General features: G+C 38.5%; 1 protein-coding gene across 12 annotated transcripts in view; it reads left to right on the top strand.

Moving 5' to 3' along the window:
* The window catches only part of LOC149218408 (uncharacterized), a 200,075-nt gene that overhangs the window by 30,628 nt on the left and 142,150 nt on the right, over positions 1-27,297 (top strand). For all 12 annotated transcript variants that reach the window (XM_089383951.1, XM_089383947.1, XM_089383946.1 and 9 more), the window contains one exon: positions 11,837-11,866. In XM_089383951.1, the coding sequence (XP_089240077.1) occupies positions 11,837-11,866 (30 nt within the window). The remainder of the gene's footprint in view (positions 1-11,836; positions 11,867-27,297) is intronic.

The raw sequence follows: 27,297 nt of genomic DNA, 5'->3' as shown, positions 1-27,297 counted from the left end.
AAGTTGTGATTGTGATTAGCAGTGACGTGGTATGTGGGGACCACCAATCTTCTATTATAATATGGTTATAGCCGCTCTAGTCTCTCCGTAAATAAACAAATCGGCCTGCCTCCAATAAACATGTCTCTCAAGTCATTTGTGAAACTCGTATAAGTACAAGTTAAAACGTTTCACTAAAGGCAATGATCAGGCATTGGGCACAAAGAAGAATTAAAAAGTTCACAACTCGTGAACTTGAAAAGACAGAGGAAGCCGAAGGTCTAGTAGAAGATGAAGGTGCAGCAGAAACCGAAAGTCGAGCAAAAAAGGAAGCAGAAGACAGAGTGGGAGGACAATCTTTTGACTTGATTCATCTTGGAAAGTTCAGACCTGAAGTGAAGCCATAGCGTAGACAACGACCTGTTGCAAAGACTACAAGGACAAGATTTGGTAAAGAAGTTCTTGGAAGCAATATAATACAATCAAACATTTCTTGATAGAGTAAATCTATAGGGTCAGAGCCCTTGGGGTTGGTGCCTCAGAATTGGAAGGATTGGTGTCCTTGGAGTTGGTGCTCCTAAATTCAAGGTTGGTGCCTTGGTAAGATAGGGTCGGAGCCCTAGAGGTTGGAGCCTCATCAAAGTCCAAGTTGGTGCTTGGCAAAACTCATTAGATATTGTATTCAATCTTTTTCTATATTTAATAAAATCATTTCTTTGATTAAAATTGTAAAGAATCTAAACTGGTAATAATAACAATTGAAAAGAAATATTGATTCACCCCCCTTTAAGTATTTCCAACATCTGTCTCCCGAGTCTTTGACTGCTACTAGCATCTGCACTGTCACTAAAGGATCTGTGCTGCAACTGACTCTGCATTGTGCCCACTGCACTGCTGCCAACTCTGCACTGCGCTCCCCAACATTTGATTGCTACTAATTTGCAACTGTCACTCTGGTACTGACTGCATCAACTGCCATTGATCCATCCTGCTACTGAATACTGGGGGTCCCCATAGCCAGGTAATGATGCAGGAGGTGGATTCCTCAAGGATCCTGCCCATCTGTAGCGCTCTAGGGCTACAACACCAAGTCACCCCACCTCACTCCTGGAGGTATATCGACAAACATAGTGAAGTCTTCTTCCAACCTGTAGGAAAGCCTATCAATCTCAGTTGAAGCTGCCTACTGGTCCTGCTTCTCCTCGTTGTCCTTCTTCCTGAGAGGACACTAGGTACTGTAGTGACCAAACTCACCACATCTGAAGCACTTGACCTTTGACAGGTCCTTCTTCTTCTTCTTTGCTCCCCCTTTCCCTGATTGGGACCCTTTAATGCGAGGGCCACATTCTCCTCCTGCTTCACCGTCTTCGATCCGCTGCTGCTGCCACTGATGGAGCTATTTAATAGATCTCGTCTCAACTCCTTCTGCTGCAAATCGACCCACATTCTATCCCAGTTTGGTAGCCTATCTCTGCTCAATATTCTTTGGACAAAGACTTGCCACTCCTTTGAGACACTGTTGAGTGCCAATCGCACTAGCTCAGTGGGTTGAGGCAGTTGCCCCAACAACTAACAACTGGTCTTGGACCTTCTGAATTCTAGTAAGGAAGGGGTCTACGACTTCGCCTTTCTGTATCTGGATGAGTCTCAGCTTCTCTGGGTACATCTTCTACTGATTGGAAGTACCCCGGTACAATGTGGAGAGAGCATCCCACATTTGCTTGGTAGTATCTTTGCCAGCTATATGTGAAACAACATGATCCCAGACTCCATCTAGGATCAACTGTTTCGCTCGTGCCATCTCCTTCTTGTACTCTTTCTACTGATCTGCATCTTGAGGAACCGCCACCACTGCATCAATATAGGTTTTCAGGCCATATTCATCTAGAAGAAAGGACATCCTTGCCTTCCAGATGACGTAGTTGGAAGCTCCATCCAACCTGTCCTGATCACGAAGCCCAACAGTGGCCATCTCAACGAACTGTCGAAAACTTCCTCTTTCCTTCTGCTCGGCTGCTACTCTGCTATTCGCACTCCCTTTTGGAGTGAGAAGATCTGCTCACAACTACTGCCGATCTGCAAGGAAAATCGAACTTCTTGAGACTAGAAGTTCCTTGAGGAAAATTTTCCCTCTGTGTGTGCTCTTCTCTCTTCCACCCCGACGTTGGTTCTGCTCTAGCGAATTGCTGCAAAAGCCTCTGCATCCAGCTAGAGATTTTCCCAATGAAAGTACTGAGCTGCTCCCTCTGCCTTTGGAATCACTCGATCTGGAAGGATCGAATTTCCCTGCTCCTCTCTCAGAAAAATTGAACTTCTCTCAAGCAACTCGGCCTCCTGGCAAAATATTGCGCTACCCTTGGGAATTTCGGCCTGCTGCCCTTGCTGAGTAGCAAAATTCCTTTCCTTCGTTTTTTCTAAGCTCTTTGATTGATCAACTGCGCTCTGATACCATGTGAAAATTCCAAACTGGAACCCTATTGCAGCAATTGATATTATTTCTCCTAATTGTTAATTAATTAACAATTTATTTGCTACGACAAATATCGAAATAAATACACTGCAACCTTCACAAATAAAATTCTGCGGAAAAATAAAACACTGGAAGCTGAGAAATGCTAGCACACACACAAAATTAACACAATTATTTTTGGACAAAAGTCCCCGGAAAAACCCAACTTGGGAAAACCGGTGCAACAGCTGAGGGTTTTATTATTATGTAGCAGTGAGAAATTCTGAGTACAACTGGATGCTAAAATCTGGCAATCCTACAGAGAAAAATACTGGCAAAAATCTAGTGAGGAATTTTCCTCATCCCACAGGAAAACTCTCGGCACAACTAGCCTTCAGAACCTCAGCCCTCTGACCCTCCGCGTCAGCCTTTGCGTTGCTCTGTGCAGCCTGCTGGACGTCAAGCCTTTGAGTGGTCTTTGATGAAGTCGTTCTGCCTTTTGTTGGCTGAAAAGATGCTTCTTCGACACTATGGGACTTCTTCCTGGCCTCTGGAACTGAAGACGTCTCTCCCTCTCAGCAAATCGAACTTGCCTCTAGACGCTGCTACGTTGCCCCCGCGTCAGCTTCTCTGTGGCTCTTCTGCCTCTGCAAATGCACTCACTGGATCTTGAATACTTCCTCCAACCTCATTGTCTCTGCCCCTCACACAATGCTTTGATCTCTAGCTCTCTTCGACAACTGACTGCTGCTACTCTGGAAATCGATTTGCCAAGAAATCGAACTGCTGGTGCTCTCAGATGTGTTCTCCATCACCACATTGATTACCTCTTATAATCCTCTGTTGGATCACCAACGACCAAGATTAAAACATAATCGATGGCTAGGATCATCTCCGGATCAATCTGTATGAGTTTCTAGATGATCCTCACCTTATCTCAATTAATATTGCTTAATTAACCATATTCCCTAAGTTTAGACTTAGAAAAATATTTAAAAAACGGTTAATAATCTAATTGACACACTTCTAAGCGGAATTTCTAGAAACGATTTCTGGGTTTTGGAGATCTCATGCATTCTAGCCTCTCCAAAAATTTTGTGGCTAGAACTCATCCGATGTTACAAAAAATAACAGTCTATAGAAGTTGTAGAGGGTATGAGTACTCAAAATTAGACCTCAACACCTCAACTTTGTATCTAGAGACACTTTGAGGGGCGAAAAATATGTCTATACCCCTCTAAATTCATCTTTTATAACTTTTGGCAAAAAATGACAAATAATTAGTCGGAAATTAGCCAGAAAACTAAAATGAGAGAAAAATAAAACTCCTCTACAAGTGAAACATATTTTAAAAATGATGTGGACTTTCCCAAGAAAGGAATCAAGTAAAAATCAAGGAATCTCCACAAATCAAGCGAGAAAGATCCCAAGAAAAATTCGTTGGTCCTCTTGAACAAATAATGGCCTAGAAAAAATCGATTTTTTAAAGGAATGGTCCATGGAAGTTATTTTGAATGAGGGGATTTCGAGGAGAAAATTGATAAACATATTTTTGTGGTTCGGGATCAAACCTTTTGGTCAATCCAGCTCATTCTTCAAGGCATGGAAGTTATTTTGAATGAGGGATTTTCAAGGAGAAAATTGATAAACATATTTTTGTGGTCCGGGATCAAACCTTTGGTCAATCCAGCTCATTCTTCAAGGCAAATCGAACTCCATCTTAGAGATCTGCAGAAACAATCAAGGGATAAGATTTTTTTGGAAGGAATTAGCTGTTTTTCTTGTGGGATCAAGTCAAAGATGTGCAACTCTTGGGACCTAGCCGTTTTCACTTGGAGAGGGATCTAGATATCTCTTTTTTTCTATTTAAGGAAGCTCTAAGCTCCTCATTGATCATATCAGATCAAGCTCTTTGCTCTGGAAGCTCTGCTGGTTTATGTACTTCATTTTTTTTGTTTGTTCTTTTTCTGAATAATAAAGAAAGTCTTTGGGGGCAAGGATATGTGGTGTTATTCTTGCAGATCCATGGTAATATTGTATTGATTTACTGTGCTTAATATTCTACTTGTGCTATTAACTGTTATTTCTATTTGCCTTTGTGGATTTATTAGTGTATAGTTATCTTACACTGGTATTTGGATTGGAGAAACACTTTAGATTGGGCAGATCTAGTGGGTTTTTGGTTGAACATCTAGACTTCCTTCTCACTGTGCTATCCAATCCGTTGTGGATCTAACAAATATTTTCGTAAATGTGAAGAAATCAATTTATTGAATCAGATCTTGAGCACTTGGGGACGTTCTCGGTTGAACCAACCAACTCTCATTAGATCTGGAAGAACCCATATGGATCTCCTTTGAAGGCTTATCATTCAAAATTTTGTAGGGGGTTTCTTGGCCTTAGCTTGTGATATAATCTATTTCTAATCTATTTTTCTCAACTATTGTGCTTTTACTGAATAAATTTGGCTATTTAGAGCTTGTATTTTAAATACCCAAGAGCAGAGTTGTACTCGCACTCTTTGGGCTTATAGATCTATAATTTTTGTATATATTTTCTAACCTTTTGTATATAATTTTGTTCATCTTGTCTATATCTTGTATATGTTTCTTGGTTTTCTTGAAGATCTGAAGACAGAAGCAAGGGTTTGTCTTGGGAAACCCTCATATTTTCCTTTGTTGCTGGTGAAAGCTTAGGGATCAAAGACAATAATTTTTCTGTAGCTTGACACTTGCTCGTGGATAAAAACCTTTCGTTTTTCCTTAGACAACTAGGGTTTTCGGAGATCAAATTATATCATAGAGACCGTTTTCATTGGGTTAGCAAAATCGAAAATTTTGGTGGCCGTCCCCACTTCTAAAGCCAGGTCAAATTTTCTTGAAGGCTGTTTTTCTCTCTTGGAGTAAGATTGAATAATTTTCTGAGCCAGCCACAAGTATTTGAGGCTTGGAATCTTGAGATTTAAATCTTTTGAGGGTTTACATTTTGAAAGTTTCCATCTCTTTGAGCTGCAATTCCTCTTAAGAATTCAATTTCATTCTTTGAAGAAGAGCCCTCTTAAGGCTGCAAAAGTTATTTATGGAAGCTACTTTTAATATCTGAGCTGTTCATCTTTTTCCTTGAGCGAAAAGCTTTGGAAAATTCAATGAAATAATTTTTGAGATGTTACCCAAATTTGATTTTGAATAAATTAACCATTTTGAGACTTGGGCTGTTGAGAAATTTAATTTTTGGAGCTTCCATCTCCTAGCTGCAAGGGTTCTCCTTCATCCCTTGCATATTTCCTTCTTGAGCTTGGACGTTAATTTTTTTTGGAGCAAATTTCACTTAGAGGAAAATCAATTTCATTTTTGGGAGACATTTTTTTTTGTAAGCTTGGTAGGACTACATCTTCAACATGTCCAATATGTCACCCCGATCGGGGCAGGGAATTGAACCGGTGGCTTCACGTCAAGGAGTGCTTTAACAGAGCACCCGATCACTGTCTATCCAAGACCCCGTGGATGGAAATTTTCTTAGTTTAATTATTGTAAAATCATTATAAATTTTTTCCCTCATTTTTAACTTGAGGAAGGGTATTTAAATTCCTTTGTAAACCCGTTCTCTTTGTAATTTTAAGAAAAGAAGTTTTTTTTTGTTTTTGTTTTTTTCTCTGGAGGGAGCTTAGGATTTATTCCCATGTTATCCCACCTATTTTGGTAGGAAGGTCTTTATTTGATCACTGACTTAGTAACTAGATCTCATTGCTAACTTGTTCATTTTGCATGTAATAATTTATAGCATCTAATTGTTAGATTTGGATCTCATATCTTTTGCTAATAGCTTTTGAATCACTTATTTTTGCCTTGATCTAACTATATAGTGGTTTCATTAGCTATTTAATTTAATTTGCACTTCAATAATTTGATTAACTTGAGGAGGGGTATTTAAATTCCTTTTGTAAACCCTCAAAGTTTAAAACCCTTTCTCTTGTCTAAAAGGCTCTCCTTGTAATTTTAATAAACTAAGTTTTTTTTTCTAGAGGGAGCTTAGGATTTATGCCCATGGTATCCCACCTATTTTGGTAGGAGGGTCTTTATTTGATCACTAACTTGCTAACTTAGTAACTAGATTCATTACTAACTTGTTCGTTTTGCATGTAATAATTCATAGCATCTAATTGTTAGATTTAGATCTCATATCTTTTGCTAATATCTTTTGAATCACTTATTTTTGCCTTGATCTAACTATATAGTGGTTTCATTAGCTATTTAATTTAATTTGCACTTCAATAATTTGATCTAGTTTGCATTTGAGAAGTTCTTGTCTTGATCTTATTTGCATCCTAGTTGAGATAATATTTATGACGTTTAGATCTAATTGTCATTTCTTTAATTCACATTGCTTCATTGAGTATTTTTTATTGCTTCATTGATCGTTGTTATAAGCTAATCTCATTATAATTTTGTGCCCAAAGTGGTTATAATAATCTTGATCATAAGTGGAATTGTATATTGATAAATCTTAAGACATTTCACCTTTTGAAGCATCTTGTTCTAATTGTATCCCATTGAAGCATTGTATTCACTTTCATTTCTCATTTGCATTTTTTATTTAGTCTTGCATTTCTAAAATTAACCTCCAAGTATAAGCTTGGTTGATAGAAATTTTATGACAAACTTTCCTAACTTTCATTCAATTTGATAAATTTGAGTTTGGAGCAAAGATCAAAACATGTGACCTCCCAGTTCTCTTGTGGCTGAGCCCTTGTAGGAATGAAGGCATGTAGGTTGTCTTGGAGTCTAGGCAGGTATTGTTAATGATGGACTATGCACCTCCTCGTCCTAGCCTTCTTGTAGTTCACCTCAGTCCTTAACAAGTTTTGAGAAATTGAGGGGAATTCTTACCTTAGATTAGGGATATAATTAAAATTTACCAATACCACTTGATTTCACACACTCACATAACATTCTCTCATCTTTGCATTGGTTATTGTGTCATTTAAACTAGTGTTGCGAAAATCGCGATTTTTTTGGCATGGCGATTTAATCAGCAATTTTTTCATTTTGAAAAATCGCCAAGGTTTTTTCCAAAATGTAAAAATCGCGATAAAATCGTAAAAATCATCAAAAAATCGTGGATGCTTTAGATACTTAAAAAATTGGAAAAAATGATTTTTTTTTTAAATGTTGCCGAGGTTTTGCCGATTTTTTCCTGCTTTTTACGATTTTTTCCCCTCGCCGATTTAATCCCGATCACGATGTTCGCAACACTGATTTAAACTGTGAGCCATTTCTCCTTACTTGCAAGCATCTCATTTCCTTGTACTTATTTATGTTAATGCTCATGTAATTGTCCTTTATTGTCATATTTTGTTTGAGCATCTCTTTAAAGTACAAGTATTATCTACCTTGCAAGTTTTACTTTCATTTATTGCTCATATCTCTAAATTGCACATGAATCTCATGTGAGTTTTAATTTACTAATGCCTAACTTGCAGCATTGCCATATTAGTACCTTGAAGGATCATCTTATTATTTTGCAAGTATCATAATTTGAGCATTGTTTAAAAGGCACTGGTCTCTCATCTTTTATCTCATTGAATGTCATATTGATTTAATTGAATCTATCTTGTTATATCTACATCGCTCATAAACATTTATGCTTGCTGATTAATCTTTAAATTCATATTCAAGTTATATTGAATGGTGATTGCGTTGCCTTCTATCTCCTACGGCTTGTTGTCTTCAACAAGTTTTCCTTCAATAATCATCTTTAGGGACTACCCCCCATAGCTTAGCCAAGAGAGAGCTTAAACAAAGAGAGTTGGGAATAGGTGACAATCCCTTCTTTGAGCATTGCGCCTTAAAGACCACACCTAGTGGGATTGGGACTTTGCCCACATTGAGATGTGCATCTTAGGCGACAACAGGTACTAAGACTAGGGACACCCCTCAAGGTTGGCTAACAGGTACCAAGACTAGGGACACTGCTCAAGGTTGGCATGCACCGACCCAAATGGAAAGGGGTATTTACTAGTGATAAGGGTAGATTTTCCTATATGTTCTTTGATTTCTACTGCTGATTTTTAAAGATCATATTACTCACAAGCAGTGTAGAAATTTGTGCTAACAAAACTACAGTCCACTTCACCAAGTAGAACCATTTTTTGTTAGATTCCTAACCCCCACCTTGCCCCCTCGCCGCAAAGCCTGTATGATGGCTTGACCAATACAATGCTTTACACCAACTGGAGCTAACGTTGCAGAGAACTAAAAAATGGAAGGAATTGAGAAGATATATTTTATCAGGATAAGGTGTCCAACAGTATTCAACCAATGTGTTCCCCATTGATTAAACTTGGAGTTACTTTATGAAAAATATGCTACCATGCATTTGAGGAGGGGGAGTTCCAATATATAGGGATACCAAGATACTTGAAGGGGTGCCAATATAGGTTACAAGGGCCCTCCTCATGACGAGTTGAGTGGGGCAATCCTTCAAAAAGAAAAGGCCAATAATATTGCCATACTGGAAGACCTTTAAAAATAATAGGAAAATTGAGACCACTAGATGCACAATAACGTATGATGGTTGGGCAGATGAGAGGGCTAAATCTCTCTTAAATTTTTTGGTTAATTGTTTGAGGGAGGAAATGTTAATAAATCCAATGATGCATCATTGCATATACCAATTTAAATTGCGACATTGTTATGAGAATTTGGATGACATTGTCCAATAGATAGGGGTGCGACATGTTGTCCAAGTCAATATAGATAATGTTCCTAATTTTGTTGCCATTAGCAGGATGTTAATGTAGAGGCAGCCCAATATTCCATGTGTATTTTTATTCCAGTAGTGTTAAATGTGCAGATACAGCTCATATTTTTCGAGTTTGAAACCTGATACATGAGGCTGCCGATTTATATTCCATGTGTTGCTTATTGCATTGGTTTGATTGCTGAGGACATGGGGGATTTTTTTTTTTATATCAAGGATGTGATTGATTTGACTAAGAACATCATGAAATTTATATACGATCATGGATTTATTCTTATCCCATTGAAGAAATTCACATGAAACGAGGTGTTGGTGTCACACATTTCAGCACTAGCTTTATTTCTCTGATCTCATCTTAGTTGTATGTTGTACTTAAGGAGAATGCTTATTTCAAATGAGTGTTACGCTAGTATGTTTAGCAAGAAACATGAAGGTTAGTCATTGCTATACCAGTATACCAAGGTTCCTTCTGGGAAGGAGTAGAGTTGTGTAAAGTTAGCATACTTGTGGTAAAATTTCTTCGACTAGTTGATTGTGATAAGCTCACAATGGGCTACTTGTGTGAGGGCATGGATAAGGTCAAAGAAGTTAAATTTTCTTATTTAATGAGAAGGGCAAGTTGGGATATGAAAAACATGTAATGATTTGGTATTTGATTATAAATGATGGAACAATATGCCCCGTCATTCTATTCATGTAGTACGGTTCTACCTCAACCCCATTCTCTCTTACTCATTTTACTTTAATTCTGATGGCAAGGTTATGGAAGGATTCCTTGTCTTCAGAGGGAGGATGGTGCCAAATTTGGTCTGCTTAACCATAATGCGGGAGATAGAGATGTATAAGTTGGACGATAGACTATTTGGCTTTGACATGGTAGTGTAGGAAAGGAAGATTAGAATGGCATGTAAACAATATAAATTTAAAATATGTGTTCATATGCTTTACATTGTTTAATTTGTTTTCTTTCTCTTCTATTTGCTAGTGGATGGAAATGTAATTTTAGTTATCTTATTTTTGTTGTAGATGTTTGGTGGAGGAATTCTGGTGGAAAAGCACCACTTTTAGAGAGATTTGTCATTTGAGTACTTAGCCAAACTTGGACTGCTTTGGGTTGCGAGAACAATCACAGTGTATTTGAAAATACAGATGAAGGAGTGCAACATGTTAGAATATTAGTGCCTTTATGATATAGTCTGCATTTACTACAATCTTTTGTTGTGGGTGCACCGGCTTGAGAAAACACCTGATATGGACAGCATTTCCTTGGATTACATTGGCACCATGTCCAAGTGGTTCATGGAGGTTAAGATCCCTGTTATGGGGGAGTTACCTGAATGGTTAGATGAGTATGACTAGGAGCAAGTGGCAGGGGAGGTCGAGGAGGAGGAGACTGAGGGGATTCAGGTGCGAGCTTCAACACCTACATAGACTAAGACACCCATCAGCCATCAGTATACATTGGATTCTGACCATAGGAGCTTCCCCTTCTAGAGGACGACGCATTACTTTTGCCATAAAAAAGGCAGGGGAATTGGTAGTGGATTGATCATTGTAGATGAATCACGTGATACATTTATTATATTTTGATGTAATTTTGTATTGTCTTTTAAGTTTTGAGTCTTAACTAAACAACCGTCAACAGTAAATGCATGATGTATCGTTTGACATCTAATGCATCTCATATATCAGTCTTCTTTTCATATTTATGTCACAATGTGATTTTTTTGTTGTTGTTGCTAGCTTAAACATATATATCAAGAAAAATGAAAAAAAGAAACATTTTGTATTTTTCGAGGTTGCAGATATTTTGTCAAAAATTTCCTGATTTTTCCAATATCCCGAGTTTATGATCCCCGTTGATAAATTGTGAATAATCTTATTTGCAATGCTGATAAAACCTCTGCTGACTAGTGGCCATGTGCCCTTTAGTCCTGTGACTTATAACTCTGAGAATTGTCACCTTGCAATACACCTGCAGCACAGTGTGATTTGCCTGTGAACACTTCTAAAACAGTAAAAGAGGATTAACTATGCTTAAACAAGCCTTCTAGTATGCAGCTATATTTTTCTTCAGTTTTTTCTACCTACTAAATATAATTTATCACGAGTCCATGATTTTTGAGCATATTTCTATTTACAATATCACGTTTTGGGTCCTTTGTCTGCATGCTGAGCTGAAATTTCTTTAACCTTGACTACTGGAGTGATCTGGTTTTAATGGTTATCCTAACAAAACACAAAGAGTGCCGTTTTGCAAAGATTGCATTTTTAGAGCTAATAGAATGGGAAAGGAAACAATTAATTTTATTTACTCAAGAGGGGTGATATCTTGAATAATGTTTTATAACTTTTCACATTCTCAATTGTAATGATGTAAAATGGGTTATTTTCTAGTCAGCACGTTTTCATCAAACAGTTCTCTTTCTTTTTCATGATTTTGTAAATTCTTGGGTGGTGCATACATGTTCTAAACAATATATTATTTATTTTATGGAAGAACTAAAGGTGGTCAATGATAATTTTTTTTCACGAGAAATATATTTCTTAGTTGGTGATTGATGTCCATGCTAGCTATCTTGAAGTGAATCTCCATCCGACATGGTAAAACTTATATTTAATCTTTCACATTTGATGTTTTTGGTGTAGGAGGCACATTCGAGGAACGATCCATCAAAGGTATAGAATGGCACGCAAACTTTGTCGCATGTGATTGTTTAAGCAAACTAATATGTATATTATAATTATGTTGCAGCTCATAAGGTTCTTGTTCTTTATTGTGCACTATAGTCTATGTAGTTGGGGCAATTATCCTTAAAGTACTTATTATTATATCGATGTTCTAGTAAGAAAAATAATGAGCATTATCATTCATTGCTTTCTTCTTAGCTAAATTCAAAACAAATTTTGTTTGAAGGCCTTTTCTTTTTCTTCTTCATTTCATTTATTTGTTCGAGGAAAGACACGGTTGGGGTTCTTCAGTCACTTTCTTCTGCATTGGGAGGTTTGGATGCAGAATAAGGCTTAGGATGTTTAATCCCTTAATTATGGTTTTAATATGCCAGGAATTGGTTATGAATTCCACATGATTTCTTGTGATTTCACCATCCAAACATATTCATGATTGTGACCTATGGTTATTTTCCTTAAAATTCATAAGTTTAATGATTTTACTGTTTAATTTTAGAAGAGGATGATATGGCTAGAGATTGAGCAAGTTGAGGAAATTGGAAATCTAAAACAAAGATCCTAAGTGCTAAGCCATATACATAAAGAACCTATGTATGAAAATGCAATATGGTGTTCCTTTTACTCTAGGCCAATATTTATAGTCGAAAGAAGTGTACACTTTCTTGCTAGAAAGATGGAAGTCTTTTTATAGGTGGGCTCTCTTAGACAACTGCCACCTTATGTCACTGATGAAGGAATGTCTGCAAGAGTTACAAATTATAAATGAACGTAAATGGTAGTTACATTCCATTACATGACAATCTACATGTAGGAGCTGGACTACTGACTAACCTTGTCGCAATGCACTTCCCCTCCATTTCCTTCATGAGTCATTATCTCTGGTACTGTACCTGATTGAAGGTTGAAGTGGTCCTTGCGTTGAAAATAGTAGTTTATCTTGTTTATGTTCTTTGGATCCTCCTCCTAGGCCTTTTCATTCTTTTCTTTCCTTTTCCTTCTGTATGGTTGCCAACTTCCATCCTTATCCTTTTTGCAGCCTTCTGTTTGGACTCATTTGCAGCCTTGGCTCTTCTATTATCAATTTTTTGACAGCATTCCTTGCCTTACGTATCAGGCAGTTCATGACCTAATTATCAGGTGTTTGATAAGCAGCATAAGCATGGTTGATATTCAAATAGTTTAATGGCTGCAAAATAAATATGCTACCAATTCGACAAAATCTTTTAGGGTAAATTTTCAAATCTTTGCAATATTAAAAGGACCTTAAAATTATACAAACCACTGTTGCTTTTATTGAAGATTTATCATATTTTATTAATCACAATAAATTTAATAAATTTCATTAAACAAAAAAATTGGGTGCAATTTACTGTGACATAGCCATAAATTCCAATTTATTGCAATAAATACAAATATGGTGATTTCCAATTTATTGTCAGACAGCTATAATTCATCACTGGGCTGCCTATATGGGGTGAAATTTGGACTTCTGTTTGGTATTTTGTTTTCCTCTGTTTAGGGGTTTTGAGCAAAGGAGCTTTTCGATAGACTTCCACTGATTTTTATTACGGGCAAACAAGGATTCATCTCCATCAAAAATCTTTTGTTCCCTGAAGCAGAGTTAGGGCACAATCTACCATCAAATCAATTTTCAAAAAATAGGAGAAGGAAGAAGCAAATAGGGCTGTAGGCATTTGTTTCCTAATGAGTGACATATCAGTTAGCATTGCTAAGAACAATTGGTTCTACTATAACTGAATGTTTGTTGTAGTTGTTGTTGGCCCAGCATATAAAGGCTCTTGTTATCACGTGTTGAGGGGGACAATCCTTCAAAAGGAAATTCTTGATGTTAATACCGTATTGGAAAGACCATATAAATTCGTGGGAGAATTAGACATCAAAAAGTCATGGGAAAATTGAAACCACCAGATGCATGGTAATGTATGATCGTTGGATAAATGGGAAGGATAGGTCCCTCTTAAATTTATTGGTTAATTGTGTGAGGGGGCATTGTTATTAAATCCATTGATATATCTACACAGATTAAAAATGTGGAATTGTTGGATGACTTTGTCCAAGAGATATAGGTGTGACATGTTGTGCAAGTCGTAACAGATAATGTTGCTAAAATGGGCATTTATCTAGTCAGAATGTTTTCATCAAAAAATTCTCTTTCCTTTTCATGATTTTGTAGATTTTTGGGTGGTGGGTAGATAAGATAGATAAGATAAGATAAGATAATTATCTGAATGTCCAATAAAGGTGAATTTCCATCCAACATGGAAAATATTTCATAATTAACTTAATGTAGAATGCACATTCGAGGAACGATCCATGAAAGATATGATATGGGATGAAAAATTTGTAGCATGTAATCATTTCAACAAACTATTGTGCATATTTTAATTATGTTGCGGATTGTAAGGATTTGTTGTGTTGGAAAATAAAAAAGGCAGAAAATATTTTCTTATATTGATAATTACTTGTGATTTCTTTTGTCTTCTTTTAACTTCTTTATGTTTTCTTTTATCTTCTCATCATCAAGCAACTATCAAACCATAAAAGCATGAAGATCAAAACAACAAGGACACAAGATGTAGGCTCTTAGCCAGGGAAAAACCCCTCTCCTTGGGGAAAACCCGACAAAATCTTTTCTCTTCTTCTGAAACCAAATCAAATGAGATAACCAAGACCTTTGACACAACAAGATGACCTTCTCCAACCCACCAAATCAGCCTTCCCAGACAATCTTCTTTCAAAAAGTCAAAGATCCAAGTCAACAAGATTTGACCCTCCAACAAAGTAAATCTTCTAAAAAATAGAGTCTCGGCCTTCTCTCATCTTTGCAACTTCTTCAGTCTTGATGTACCTCAGTCTTACTTGCATATGTGAGCAGAGACACAAAAATTTTGGTCTTTTTGGTTTGACAAAGGTTCTCTTCTTCACCGCTTGTATTTTCCTTTTTCTCCTCTATACTTCGCACCTTTCTTTTTGTCCTTTCCATTGCAGATCGAATTGATGATTAGATAAGCTCTCACAATAGGTCGAATACTTGATCTATATATAGTCTTCAAGGTGGCCGAGTCTCTTCAACAAGGCCGACATGAGGGAAGGGCAGACTGACTTGCTGGAGGAGGCTTACATGATCAATTACATAAAATAATTTTCTCTTTTTGACATAATGAGCCCAAGAAGTGTCTTTTACATCATGACTTAGACTTTGACTCAAGACAAAAACCCTAGAGCACTCAATGGGTGTTTTTGACCTAAAAATAAAATAAATAAGCTTGAAACCCATGCTAATAAATAATTTTTCTTTTTACAAATAATTTTATTTTTCTTTCTTTTGACAAATACATTACATCAAGACTCAAATACAATTATGAAGACTGATACTAGTTACATTTCTCAGCCATCCCTCTTAACTAGGGAGGTATTCATAATTGTTCAATTGGTACAAGGTTGACCTGAATTTGAAATGTTCTCAAGAAGAGTAGAACAACATACACAATGCTAGGGATACCCTCACTACCAAGGTATCCTTCCAACTGGGACTAAGGTGTTATCTAAGCATCTGCTGCTAGGTACCATTAGGCTTCAACCCTAACACCAACCCTCAGGGATCTAGGTGTGTTTCCCCTTAATCTTTATCCTTCGAATGAGGTAGAGAGGGCTGCAAGGAGATCCAACAAGATGAAGCTTCACTTTAATGACCACTGCCTTGATTTCACAAGTCAACTAGTTTCCGGAGATCCAACACTAGGTGAATCTAGCTCCTAGCTTGATTTCACAGGTCGACCTTTACTTTTCCCCCAATCTTAAAATAAAGACAAAGTGGTTTTAAATTTTCCCTATTAAACTAGATCAACCAACAAGCTCTTTCTGGGTATTGTGCAAGTATCAAGCTAGGCTTGCAATGACGAAGAGCATAAGAGAGATTGATGGGGTTCGTCACTGCTTGCAAAATTGAAGTCTAATCTAATAACATTAAATGAAATCTAATCTATGAAATTGAAATCTATTCTAATGTTTTGCGGTGTTAAGTAAATTTTAACCCAATGAAAGCAAACCACAAAAGATGAGACACAACACAAGAGGCACCCACTAGGTAGGGGGGGATGCCTAGGAGACTCTCCTAGCTCCTAGGAGCTTACAATGATTTGATGAGTTATGAAGTCCCTTATGAATAAAGGGAGAGAAAAAATGGTTTTGTGAAGTACAATGGTGGTAAAAATGCTTGTTTTACAAAGGGTACAATATAAGGTTCCTTTCGGGTGCTTGGATTTTCAAATTTGGCCAATTTTTGACAGCACCTTTCCCTTGTAAAATCACAGGCCTGCTAAAAAACAGCAAGCAAATTGGTGCAAAAGTTCCAAAATTCACTTTGGAACACTAAAGAATGTTAGAATACAAGAACCCAAAAACACCAAAGTGAAATACTAGAATCAAGGTATCGGATTTCTACACTATTTAACTAAAGAAAGCCAAGATGTCTGGTTTTTTCTTAGTTAATTTGACTGCTGTTAGGACAACAGCCTTTTTAGCCTTAACAAATGCTAGATATATCAATGGAGCTCTTAGAAGCAGAACCAAGAAATATATAGGAAATTTTAGAATTTTGTGAGGGCAAATAAGAGAGAGTTTTGGGGCCTTTGAGGCACTTGGAGGGCCTTGATGCCAAGTGGGAATAATGCTTTTGTTTGTACAAGAAGATGGATGTTCCAATCGAGGAGATCCCCAATCTCCAAGCTAGAGGAACCTATAAAAAACTTATGATCTTGCCAAGAAGTTAGTAGTCATAGGTGCAACATGCATAATGAGAGGAGTAGACATGCTATTCAACCGAAAAATACATGTAATATTCAATTCAAGAATGCAAATTAACAAGAAGACAACAAACAATTGCTAATCTTCTCCTTTGGGTAACAATGCCCCCATCAAGGCCTAGGATACAAACTCAAAGCAAGGAAATGGAACAACACCAAAGTTACCTCATGAAAAGCTCCAAGCAAACCACACAATTCACAACATCATTAGCCTCCAATTGCTTTTTTAATTGATAAATGATGGAACAATTACAAACTAGCAACACTTCCCCAAGCTCTCAAGCTTCAATACTACAACATCAGAGGAGAGGTTCAATTTATAGAAAAGAAAGGGTGGAGCTCTCAAGAAATTGATGATCCTAATGCCAAGTTCGAATTCCCAAGTGGTAAAGACATGCAACCAAGAGAGGGTTGCGTAGATGAGGAGAGAAGGCCACATAACACACAAGGGAGATCTCGTTGCCGACTGTGGGCTTGAGTGGGAGTGGGTCCACTTAAACCTTTAGTTAACTTCCCACTCACTTGAGTGTCAAAGTCGGATAATGTTGAGTGGTAACTCAACCTTCCGCTTGTGTAAACTCGGCCCTTAATTGCTGGAACTCGTCCTCCTTAACTAGCAGCTAAACTCGACCTCCTTTGATGACTCAAACTCGGCCTCCATGTGGGCCTTTGACTCATAACTAGCTCCCTCTTATTTGCTTAGTCACTTGACTTAACTGATTGAGAGAGAGGCTTGACTAGAAATATGTTTTTAATGTTATTTAATTTCATATTTTTTGTCTTTTTTCTCACTTTTATGAGTAAAAGTGAATTTTCATGGGAAAAATTAATATTTTCCACCCCAAAGTGGGTCGAGGGTAATGTTTGTACTTTGAGCATGAAAATGGAGTACTCACATGCCATGCAAGTCATCCTAGTGCCATTTTTTTTATTTGTTACATACAATTTAATTAAAAATTACCTTTATGTGGGAAATTTTGAATTATTAATTCCTAACAAAACTTAATGCAATTATGTGACACTCAAGATAATTCCTAGCATGGCAATATACATTGACCCTAGACTTAGAGAACACACTCAAGGCCTAGTTATTAATACACACTCCAGCTTTGGAGGATGGAAGTGAAAAAACTCAATTAATTATTTATTGCTAAAAAGCGAAAATAATTAATTAAGTGAAACAAACACTCTAGAGTGACATTCTTACTAACTAGGTCCCAAGGGTCTAAATCTATTACATAAGTTCATCATGTTAGTGTCATTTTATACAATTCCCCCATGGGGGTATAGAATTTGCATAGAGAAAGAAGATTGAAGACGATAGAAGAGAAGAGAGAGAAGAAGGAGCAGGATTGCTCTGCTGGACTTCTGAAGTTGAAAATTTTGATTGGTGCCTTATACATTGGGTCATGGGGTCTTCATTCTTTGCTAGGTACATGTTAGTAGGTAACAGAGGGCATTGATGATGCTTCTTCTACATTTCATGGATGATGATTGCAGAACCTTTGGAGGGCCTTCTACTTCACCTTGGATGTTGCACACTTGATAATGGGCATTGGGCTTGATGATGTCTTGGCCCGCACTTAGAGACACTCCACTCCTAGCACCTTGGACGTTGCCCATTGGAGTTAGGGCATTGCTCCTAGATGATAATGTGGTTTCCTATATTGTATGATGTGGTGTTGAGGAGGACGACGTTTGGCTCAAGAGCACTTTTTGATGATGAGACATGACCTTTGATAAGGAGACATGCCCCTTGGACTTTCGTTGCACCTTTTGATGGAGATATGTCTTTTGAGGATGACATCACACTTTTAAGGCCTCTACGCTCACGCGTGTGGCCTTTTTGAGGGGAAAGTTGAAACATTATATTTTCATATTTAAGGTTATATTGGGGGTTGACTTGATGACCTATCCACCTTTTATGATGGATTGGTTATTTTTAGGGGCTTTTAGCCTAATTAGAGCTAATTTGTTTGGTTGCCCTAATATTAATAAGGGAACACTTAGCTCATTTGGATCATTGCGTGACTTAAGAGACAAATCTCTTGGATCAAATCTCTTTATCACTGAGACTCATGTGAGCCTTGTCTGGCCACTCCCAGGCATCAAATGTTATCATTGGTTTTCATCGTGTCGACAGGAGACTAGATCTTGGAGAGGTATCAGTGGTTTAGCTAGAGTGGCTTGTTTGGTTAGGGATTGAGTTTCTCTTGTGGCCTTAGATGAGTTTTCTAAATTCACGTGGATTCGAATTAGTGGAGCTACCTTCCTTCTCAAAGACATTTATGTAGTGGTTTGTTAACCTACCCCTATTTCATCTCAGTTAGCTATTCACAGTGAATCAGATGGAAATCCCTATTGGGAATTTTATGCTAGCATCACCCAATACTCAACAATGGCGGATGTCATCCTATTGGTGACTTTAATGCCTGTACCCATGCTCTTCAAATTTCTTGCCATGATCGCATTGTGGACTTTGGATCCAAGAAACATATCTAGATTCAGTGGGACTCTTGTAGACATTAGATGATATAGCGAGGCCTCTCACAAGGTATGACCAACACCTATTGCACCTCGGTGGATCCTATGAGTTGTTGATACATAAGGGCCTTGCCAAATTCCTAGAGTCACTTTTTCACATGACAACCTCGTGGTAGAGGTGCAAGTGTAGTTTATGTCATGGCCAACTAGATGACCATGTACTTCTATTCTTCTCCCTCCATATTGAAACCCCTATTCCTTGATTCATCTCCTAGCCTTCCGCGAACCACCATTTTGTTTGATGAGGGGGACCCTAACATCTTTACGTCCTATCTCTGTTAGAGGTTTCGTCCTGAGTACTTTTTCTCATGTCTTGTTTTTGTTGATGCTAAATACACTTATCTTAATTTCGTTATTTGGTAAGCGACTATTTAGTCCTACCCTCATCGCACCAAATCCACCTGAGCTTCACTGAAAACCAGATCTAGCTCCATGAACAACTGGTATGACAATGATTGCAAACTCCTCTATCGTCAACTTCGACATGCCTTCACACATACTCTCCTATCCTACCCTCATCTTAAAGCTAGCTATAGTCGCTTGCTTTGTCATAAGAAACATCTCTTCATTTCCCAACAGAGATGTGAGTTGGGAGATTTCCTTATCCATTCTCCTAAACATTTTTGGCGCACCTTCTTCCCTTGCCATTCTCCTATCCTTCTTGTCCCGAAATCCATGTTTACCCATACATCCTCCCTATATGATGTCCTTGGACAACCCTCAATCCAAGTCACCTCTTCCCCCTCTTCTTGTCATCTATTCTCATACTGAGATATTTGAGAGGTCATTTGGATGTTGAATACTAGTAAGGTAGTGGATGAGGAAGGGTTCCACGCAGAGCTCTTAAAGCATGGTCTTCATGCTATATATAGCCACCTTGTTGACCTATTCAACCATGTTGTATGCACGGGTTTCCATAGTCTTGGTGACATTTTATCTCTCACTTGATCCCCAAGTCGGGCCCTAGTACAGATCCTAACAACTACCAGAAGATCATGGCTAGCCACACGTTTTCCAACTCTATGTTATGGTCCTCCATTTGCAACTTTGTCAGGGACTTGAGAGGAGGCAACTCAAAGCTAAAGGATACGCTGGATTCAGACCTACTCACCTGACCATCGACCACACCCTTACACTCTAGGTCATTATTGAGGAGGCACAACTTCTCTCTTTGAAATCCTACTACTACTTTGTGGACTTTTAGAAAGATTTTGATTTCATCGCCTACGTGGCTTTGTTCTAGAGGCTTAGAGATATTTGTATCTTTGATACATTATTGACTACCATCATGCACCTTTACAAGTCAGTTCTTGGTCATCTACTTGTTATCACTCAAACTAGCAGGGTTGGCAAGGTTCAACCAAGATTGCTATTTGGTAAGCACCATTAGGAATACACCGACTGTCACCTCAACATATTCTTCTCGCTTTAGGCCAATTCCTACAAAATGCCATGGGTGGTATCCATACACACAACAATTTAACCAAGGAAAAAATAGACTGGTGCCTAATGAAGTATATGGAAGAGGTAGGAGTTAATATGATAGCAAAATATGATCTCATTAATGATATAACAACAGACTTATATTGTAGACCAGCAAAGGAAATTACTGAATATGGCAAGGGAAAAAGTTTGAAATTGGCACAAATTGAATACTAGAACTTCTTATCACAATATAAGTTGTATTGGAGTTATTATACCCGTTCTATATATCTGTAAGAAGAAAATATACTTGCTGTTCAGACCTATAACTTTTGTATTTCTGAAGAGTGCATCAGGCCAACAAGCAAAAGGCCACTTCAACGGTTTGAAAATGGCTTTAGGTGGACTTGAAACTCAAAGGACTTGATTGGACCTATTAGCACCGTAAAAGACTTTTCCAATGAGAACAAGAACACCAAATTTAGGTAAGTAGTTTGAAAGATATTCAATTTGCAACTCAACTGTCCAGCAAACAGCTTGCAACCATGAGGGCTGAAAATTGACTTAGCCAAAAAAGATGATCAGACCTGCAAATCGTTTTGGGCAGTCAATATGTGATTTAAAGTAATAAATAATCAATGATAAACCTCTTTAGATCAAGTATGATGGATACAAAAGATTTTATTTTGAGTTTCATGTATCCCAAGGCAAGGGTTTGCCTCCAGTTACTCCCAATCATTGTAGCTTGTTTCCAAAACCTGTAATCAACCTTAAAACACTTGGAAACAATATTAGCACAACAATATAAGGTAAATTAAGTGGCGCCGTAGTACGTACAACCTTAGGGCTTGCGTAAAAACAATTTTTGTAGTGATTTTTCCATTGAAATAACCAATAAATGCAATACCACAATTTAGTGAGGATATTCACTATTGAATGTTTTTTTGGATTTTTTTATAAGAAGTAATTTGAATTTTTTGAAATATATTTTTTTTTAGGTTTTTTATTTTATATTTAATGCTAACTGCTAATTTACAAAAATACAATAAAAATTGAAAGATAACTTTTGTAGAGAAATTAATTGTAAATTGTTGGAACAACGATTTGATCCTTCTTCCACAAAAGTCAAGGACAAGGAATTATGTCCTCTCTTGATTTGGTATCTCAATGCTTGAGGTTTTGGAATACTAGGTGGAACACCAAGGATACAACCCTAGCATCAAAACAAGACAAGTAATAGAACCAAAATTCTACTAGGAGGGCCTTTCAAGAAGCAAATTCTCCAACCAAGCAACAAAAAATTAGAGAAGATAAGGTTATTCCCCTTTAGAGGGGAGAGTGAATCATGTCCCAAAAGAGAACAACAGTACCTTGTATGAATTAAGAGAAAGTGTGAGATGAACCCTAGACCTCCTCTTCCAAGTCTTCTTGGATCAATTAGCTTAGCCTTGTAGTAACTTTGCGCTGCTCCAAAAATTGCCTTTGAAAAATTTTGATCAACCAAACAACGAAAGAGAATTCACATGTAAACCCTCTTGCCTCATGAAAAAATTCACATTTTATTAGATAGCTCAACAAGTTCACAAAGATTTGCCAAAGAGGAGAAGGCCTATATTTATAGATGAGGCTTTTCAAAATATCCTCCTTGGTCCAAATTAAATTAAATTTTCAAATTTTACATTGAGTAAACCTCGAAAAAGGCAACGTGCTATAACAAAGAGGCCAAGAAGGGTTGTTTTGACTCCTAATGACCAAACGTTTCACTTTTCTCTTCATGGCTAGCTTGTTTGTAAAATTAACTCTCTTTTGATGGTGCATCAACTTCATTTGACCGTCATCTGACCTCAAATTGAATGGGCTAGGGCTGGCTGTTAGGCTAGAGAGGACGACTTCCTCGGGCTAGTCTTCTTTGCTTGAAATTGGATTAATTTTGCTTGAATAGCAACCCTCCCTTGCTTTGGACCTCACATTTGACTTGTGATGGCTTCAACCTTGCAACATCCAACTTCTTTGACCTTTTGGCACACAAAAGGAGGGATTGACATCCCTTTCTTGCAAACGACTAGCTGATGTAGAGCAAAATACTTGAAACTTGGCATGAGTTTGACTTTATAATGCTTGAAATTTCCCTTGGGAGATTTCCTTCAACAATATGCTTCGTTAACTTTTCTTGAGAAGGGCATATCCTTGCCCCAAGAGGAATCGACCCCCCTTAATTTGCCCTTAATCCTCCAACGACTACCTTCTTTGAGTGACAATGCTTGTACTTGACCTTATTTTGCTTATTTTGCTTACTTGAAGAATTTCGACCTCCTTATCTTCCTTGGAATGCTAGCGACCAACTTGGCTTGAAGGATCTTGACCCTTTCTTAGAGTAATTTGGACTTCATACTTGACAATTAGCCCTCGAGGGCTCCAATTCACACATTTAAGTTTCAACATTCCATCATTTGTCCTCTTATTCCTTCTTTACTCCATCCAATAGCCTCAATGACGATGACATCATGCCCACGTGTGGAATAAATGCTTGAAATGTCACTTTGGCTTCAGCGTTGGGCTGATTTGGCTTGTAGATATCATCTGCTTGTTGCATCTTCCTTGTCCACTTCATCACTTGCCTTCAAATCTTGTTGCTTGCAATGCCACATGGAAAGCTCCTTTGCCCCAAAAATGATTCCGTTGTTATAACTAGAGATCTGTGAGGGTGTTCTGACTGCTTGGGAACACAAGTGGTCCATCTTGGCATAGGGAATCAAATGGATATCTTCTTTGCCTCAAAAGACGTAGAATAATGTCTCGGGAGATGCAAATGCATTGGGAACTAAGAGACTATTAGGATGCAAAGCTAAGGCCCAAGGGTAGTGCAAAATACATAAGACACATGGCACATGTGGGGTTAGGAGGTGCATTGGGATAAAAAAGGATAATATTAGGGAAAAGTACATGTGGTGATCATCCTTACAAGGTTTTATTGATGGAAGTGCCCACTTAATGATCCGAAACTGGATCCTTAAACTCTCTTAAAGTTACCCAAACTCTATAAAGAAACTCATGCCGAAGTTCAAAGTCTTGTGGATGTCGAAGCTATCAGAAATAACCTCTGAATAATGGTAATTTTGCAGCCAGCACGGAGCAACGAGGACCTTTGGTCAAAGCGCTTGACCGTTGGCCCATGGAGACTGTGCATGGCACAAAAATAGTAGTTGGGAGGCTCAAACCCAGAAACGGAGGCTGTTTCTGATGGGCAAAACCCCTCGAGAAGGAAAAAGACCCGGCACCCGGTCACGTGGAAAACAGAGAAAACCGTGGGAAAAGCGCTGAAAATGACAGGCGGGTCCCGCGCTCCAAAACCGGAGGAATATCGGAGGCGTTTTAGGCGGTAAGCGGGTTTGTTAGAGGACCCAACGATGCCATACATTGCATGACGCGTGTCCAGCGGATGAGAGAGAAAACCGCTCTCATCGTGGGCTAACGTTTGAGCAAGTCAACCGCGCAATAAGAGCGATAACTGTAGGATTTGGAGGCCCCAGATCTAACGGCGGAGATTGCACCCGATGGGAGACTGGATTTGGAGGGAGAAATAAGCTACGACGCATAAAGATTTGAAGTCCGATGTGGATGATGAGTTGGCAGAGATTCGTGTTTTGCGAGCATTCTTGGAGTAAACGGAAATAATGGTTGTTTCAAACGATCGAGTGTTTTCGGTGAATCTGACACTTATCCGTTACAGAATAGGTGGCCGTTTCCCTGTGAGGTGTGATGCAGTGACTATAACAGTCGAAAGAATGGATTCAAACGGACAGAGGCAGGGAACGAGAGAGTTGAAAGCGGAAACGAACAGTCAAGAAACAGATGGCTTAAAGCCACAGATTGACAGAGATAGAAAAGAGGGGAATGCGCAGAGGGGGGAACAGAAGAAGAGAGGAGAGCGAACAACAAGAAAAAGTTGAATGCGTAGAGAGTCTTTGGGGCCACTTGGAGGTTGAGCGACTCATAGAGGCATGCAAGGGCCGAGAGAAAGAGCTTAGAGAAGCCAGAGCCAAGAGCCAGAGCGAGCGCTAGAAGCAAGAGCTGAGAGCCAGAACCAGAGTCAGAGCCAAGAGCCAGAGCAAGAGCCAGAGCCAAGAGCTAGAGCAAGAGCCAGAGCCAGAGCCAAGAGCCAGGGCTAGAAAGCCGAAGAGCTCCAAGAGCCAAGGGATAAGATGGTGTTCTGAGCCTAATGTTCCTGTGTAAAACATTGGAGTTGAGTGTGGAACTTTTAAAAGAACTGTTGCCATAATCCCAGAGAGCCTAATCGAGTTGATTAGAGCTCAAGGAGACGTAACCCAAGATATCAGGGTGAACTCCATATTATATTGTTGTCTTATGTGTTTGTTTTTACTGCTGCTCTAACTACTGTTATATGCATTTATATATCAGTTTAAGTACCTTCCCATAACAACACAAACAACAGATTTTAAAGTAAATAATCCGCTGAAAACAAATACAAGCATACACCCATATTTTCAAGCATTTCTAAATTCCACATTGGTTAATCATTAAGACTTGGGGAAAATTTTAAAGCTTTGGAAGTGGGAGAGGTTCTTGTAAGTTAGACAAGAATCCTAAGATACCCATTTTCAGATCACTTAAACCATGAGTCCTAGTAATGCCTACTCCATGATACTTGCACACCATCCCAAGATATAAGAATACCCATTAAGGTAGGGACTCAGGGAGTTATCGCCCACTAGGGGGGAAGTCAGCAATGCCACAAAGGCAGACGTATCATGAAACAAACAATATCGGGAGTAACCATGGCCATCCACACCAACGGGGATCTAAGAGTCACTTTCACAAGACAACACACACCCACGTGGCTTTACAAGGCTATAATGCACATCCATTGGGCTATATGGCGTGGCCAAAATGTTCTGGAGTACCCTTGCTAAAGGAGGGGTAACACTACGCATAACATAAGGGATTTCAAATTTTATCAAGAGTACCATTGGGGTTAAAAAAGGTTTTCCCCTGTCCCCCACATTGTTCAAGATCTACATTGATGGGTTGGAATCCTTTTTGCATGAGGGCTTCTAGGAGGCAGATGGATCCCTCCTTTGCCATGTTTTGATTCTTATCTTGCTATTCATCGATGATGTTGCCCTTTTAGTCTCATCCTCTAATGTGTTGCAAAGACAATTGGATGCCTTGGCCCTCTTTTGTGACCTTTGACAATTGATAGTCAACTTGGTTAAAACCAAGGTCGTGATCTTCAATAGGTCAAAGAAGAATTTCCTTGATCACCATTTCTTTTTCAAAGGGGAGGATATTGAGATCAATTGCTCATATTCTTGGGAGTTCTCTTCATTGGATATCGGTACAATATGTGGCACGCCCTCCATCCCCGAGTCAACAAGGGACATGGTTTCCTGGCCCTGTTGGAAAGGCAATGTTTCCAGAACCATTTTTAGAACATATTGTCCAAGATGTAGCTCATGGACACTCTTGTTCTACCCATAATTTTACATGGTTTTTAGGTTTCAGACATGGTTTATTAGAGTTTGATTGATCTCCAGTAGGGAGAGGCAACTTATCCTCCTTCGACACATCATTGGGTACATGTAGATAGTTCCTCAGTCCATCAATCTCACAGTGTTTGGTGCTTTCCCCTTCCAAATCGAGACAATGTTTGGCCTCGGCTCACGTCTACACCATCTTGAGAGCTTCACATATATAGTGAAGAGATGTGACTAGTATCCATACTTGTCCGACTATTCATCAGAGTCTGTTTAAATGGTTAGTGCTTTGACTTGATCTCAACGCTGGTACATTGGAGTTTGAGATCTTACTTTGGTTGGTATCATGTTGGATCAACTTCGTTTGTTTAGATATTCTTTGTGTGCACTTGGTCACCTTTTACTATCAAACAGGAGATGAATATAATCATATGAGAGGATATCTATTGGTTATATATGGATGTTACGCAAATAAACCTTCAGGGTGGGTTATGTCTAAATATGGCCTTCAGGCTTCTATGCTGAGCACTCCATGATAATGAGGGACAGACTCATTGTTTGGCCCCATTATACGCTTTGACATTGGATACATGACATTGAGATCCCCTTTGGATAATTTAGAGTTGGCTCTTATAGACTGCGGATTGAGATTGACCACCAAATTGATCAATCTGATAGGATGTGTAGATTGTGCCATCTTCGAGTGATTGAGAAGGAGGGGTATTTCATCTTCTATTGCCTTGTTTATAATGAGATCCATGGGAGATTTTAATTCTTGTTCAGAGGGATCCAAATTCTATCCGTTTTCTTCTGATACCTAGACTATTGATTTCCCGCCCTTCCCATGTAGGAGGTAGTTCGATTTCGTACCCGTATTCTCCAATCTCCTCCTAAACTCGACCTTTTTTAGTAGATTACTTCCTTCTTTAGGTGCTTTGATTAGCTAGGGCACCAAGAGATAGATTGATAGCAACATTGCTTCTAACTCCAGATTGATACGACCTTGAAGGACCGTTCCCCTTCCACAAAGACCTCATAGACATCGCTAGATGAGATCCCTTACCATCAGGTAGACGAGATCACCTAGACTTTAGTGGCAGATTACTTATTCTCAATAGTAATACAATAGCGG

Source organism: Pinus tabuliformis, chromosome Q (assembly GCF_031772625.1).
Source record: "Pinus tabuliformis cultivar Carrire ecotype Pingquan chromosome Q, CPIR1, whole genome shotgun sequence".
In the NCBI taxonomy this organism is placed as follows: domain Eukaryota; kingdom Viridiplantae; phylum Streptophyta; class Pinopsida; order Pinales; family Pinaceae; genus Pinus; species Pinus tabuliformis.
Note: the sequence above shows the minus strand (reverse complement) of the source record. Positions and strands in the feature narration are given on the sequence as shown.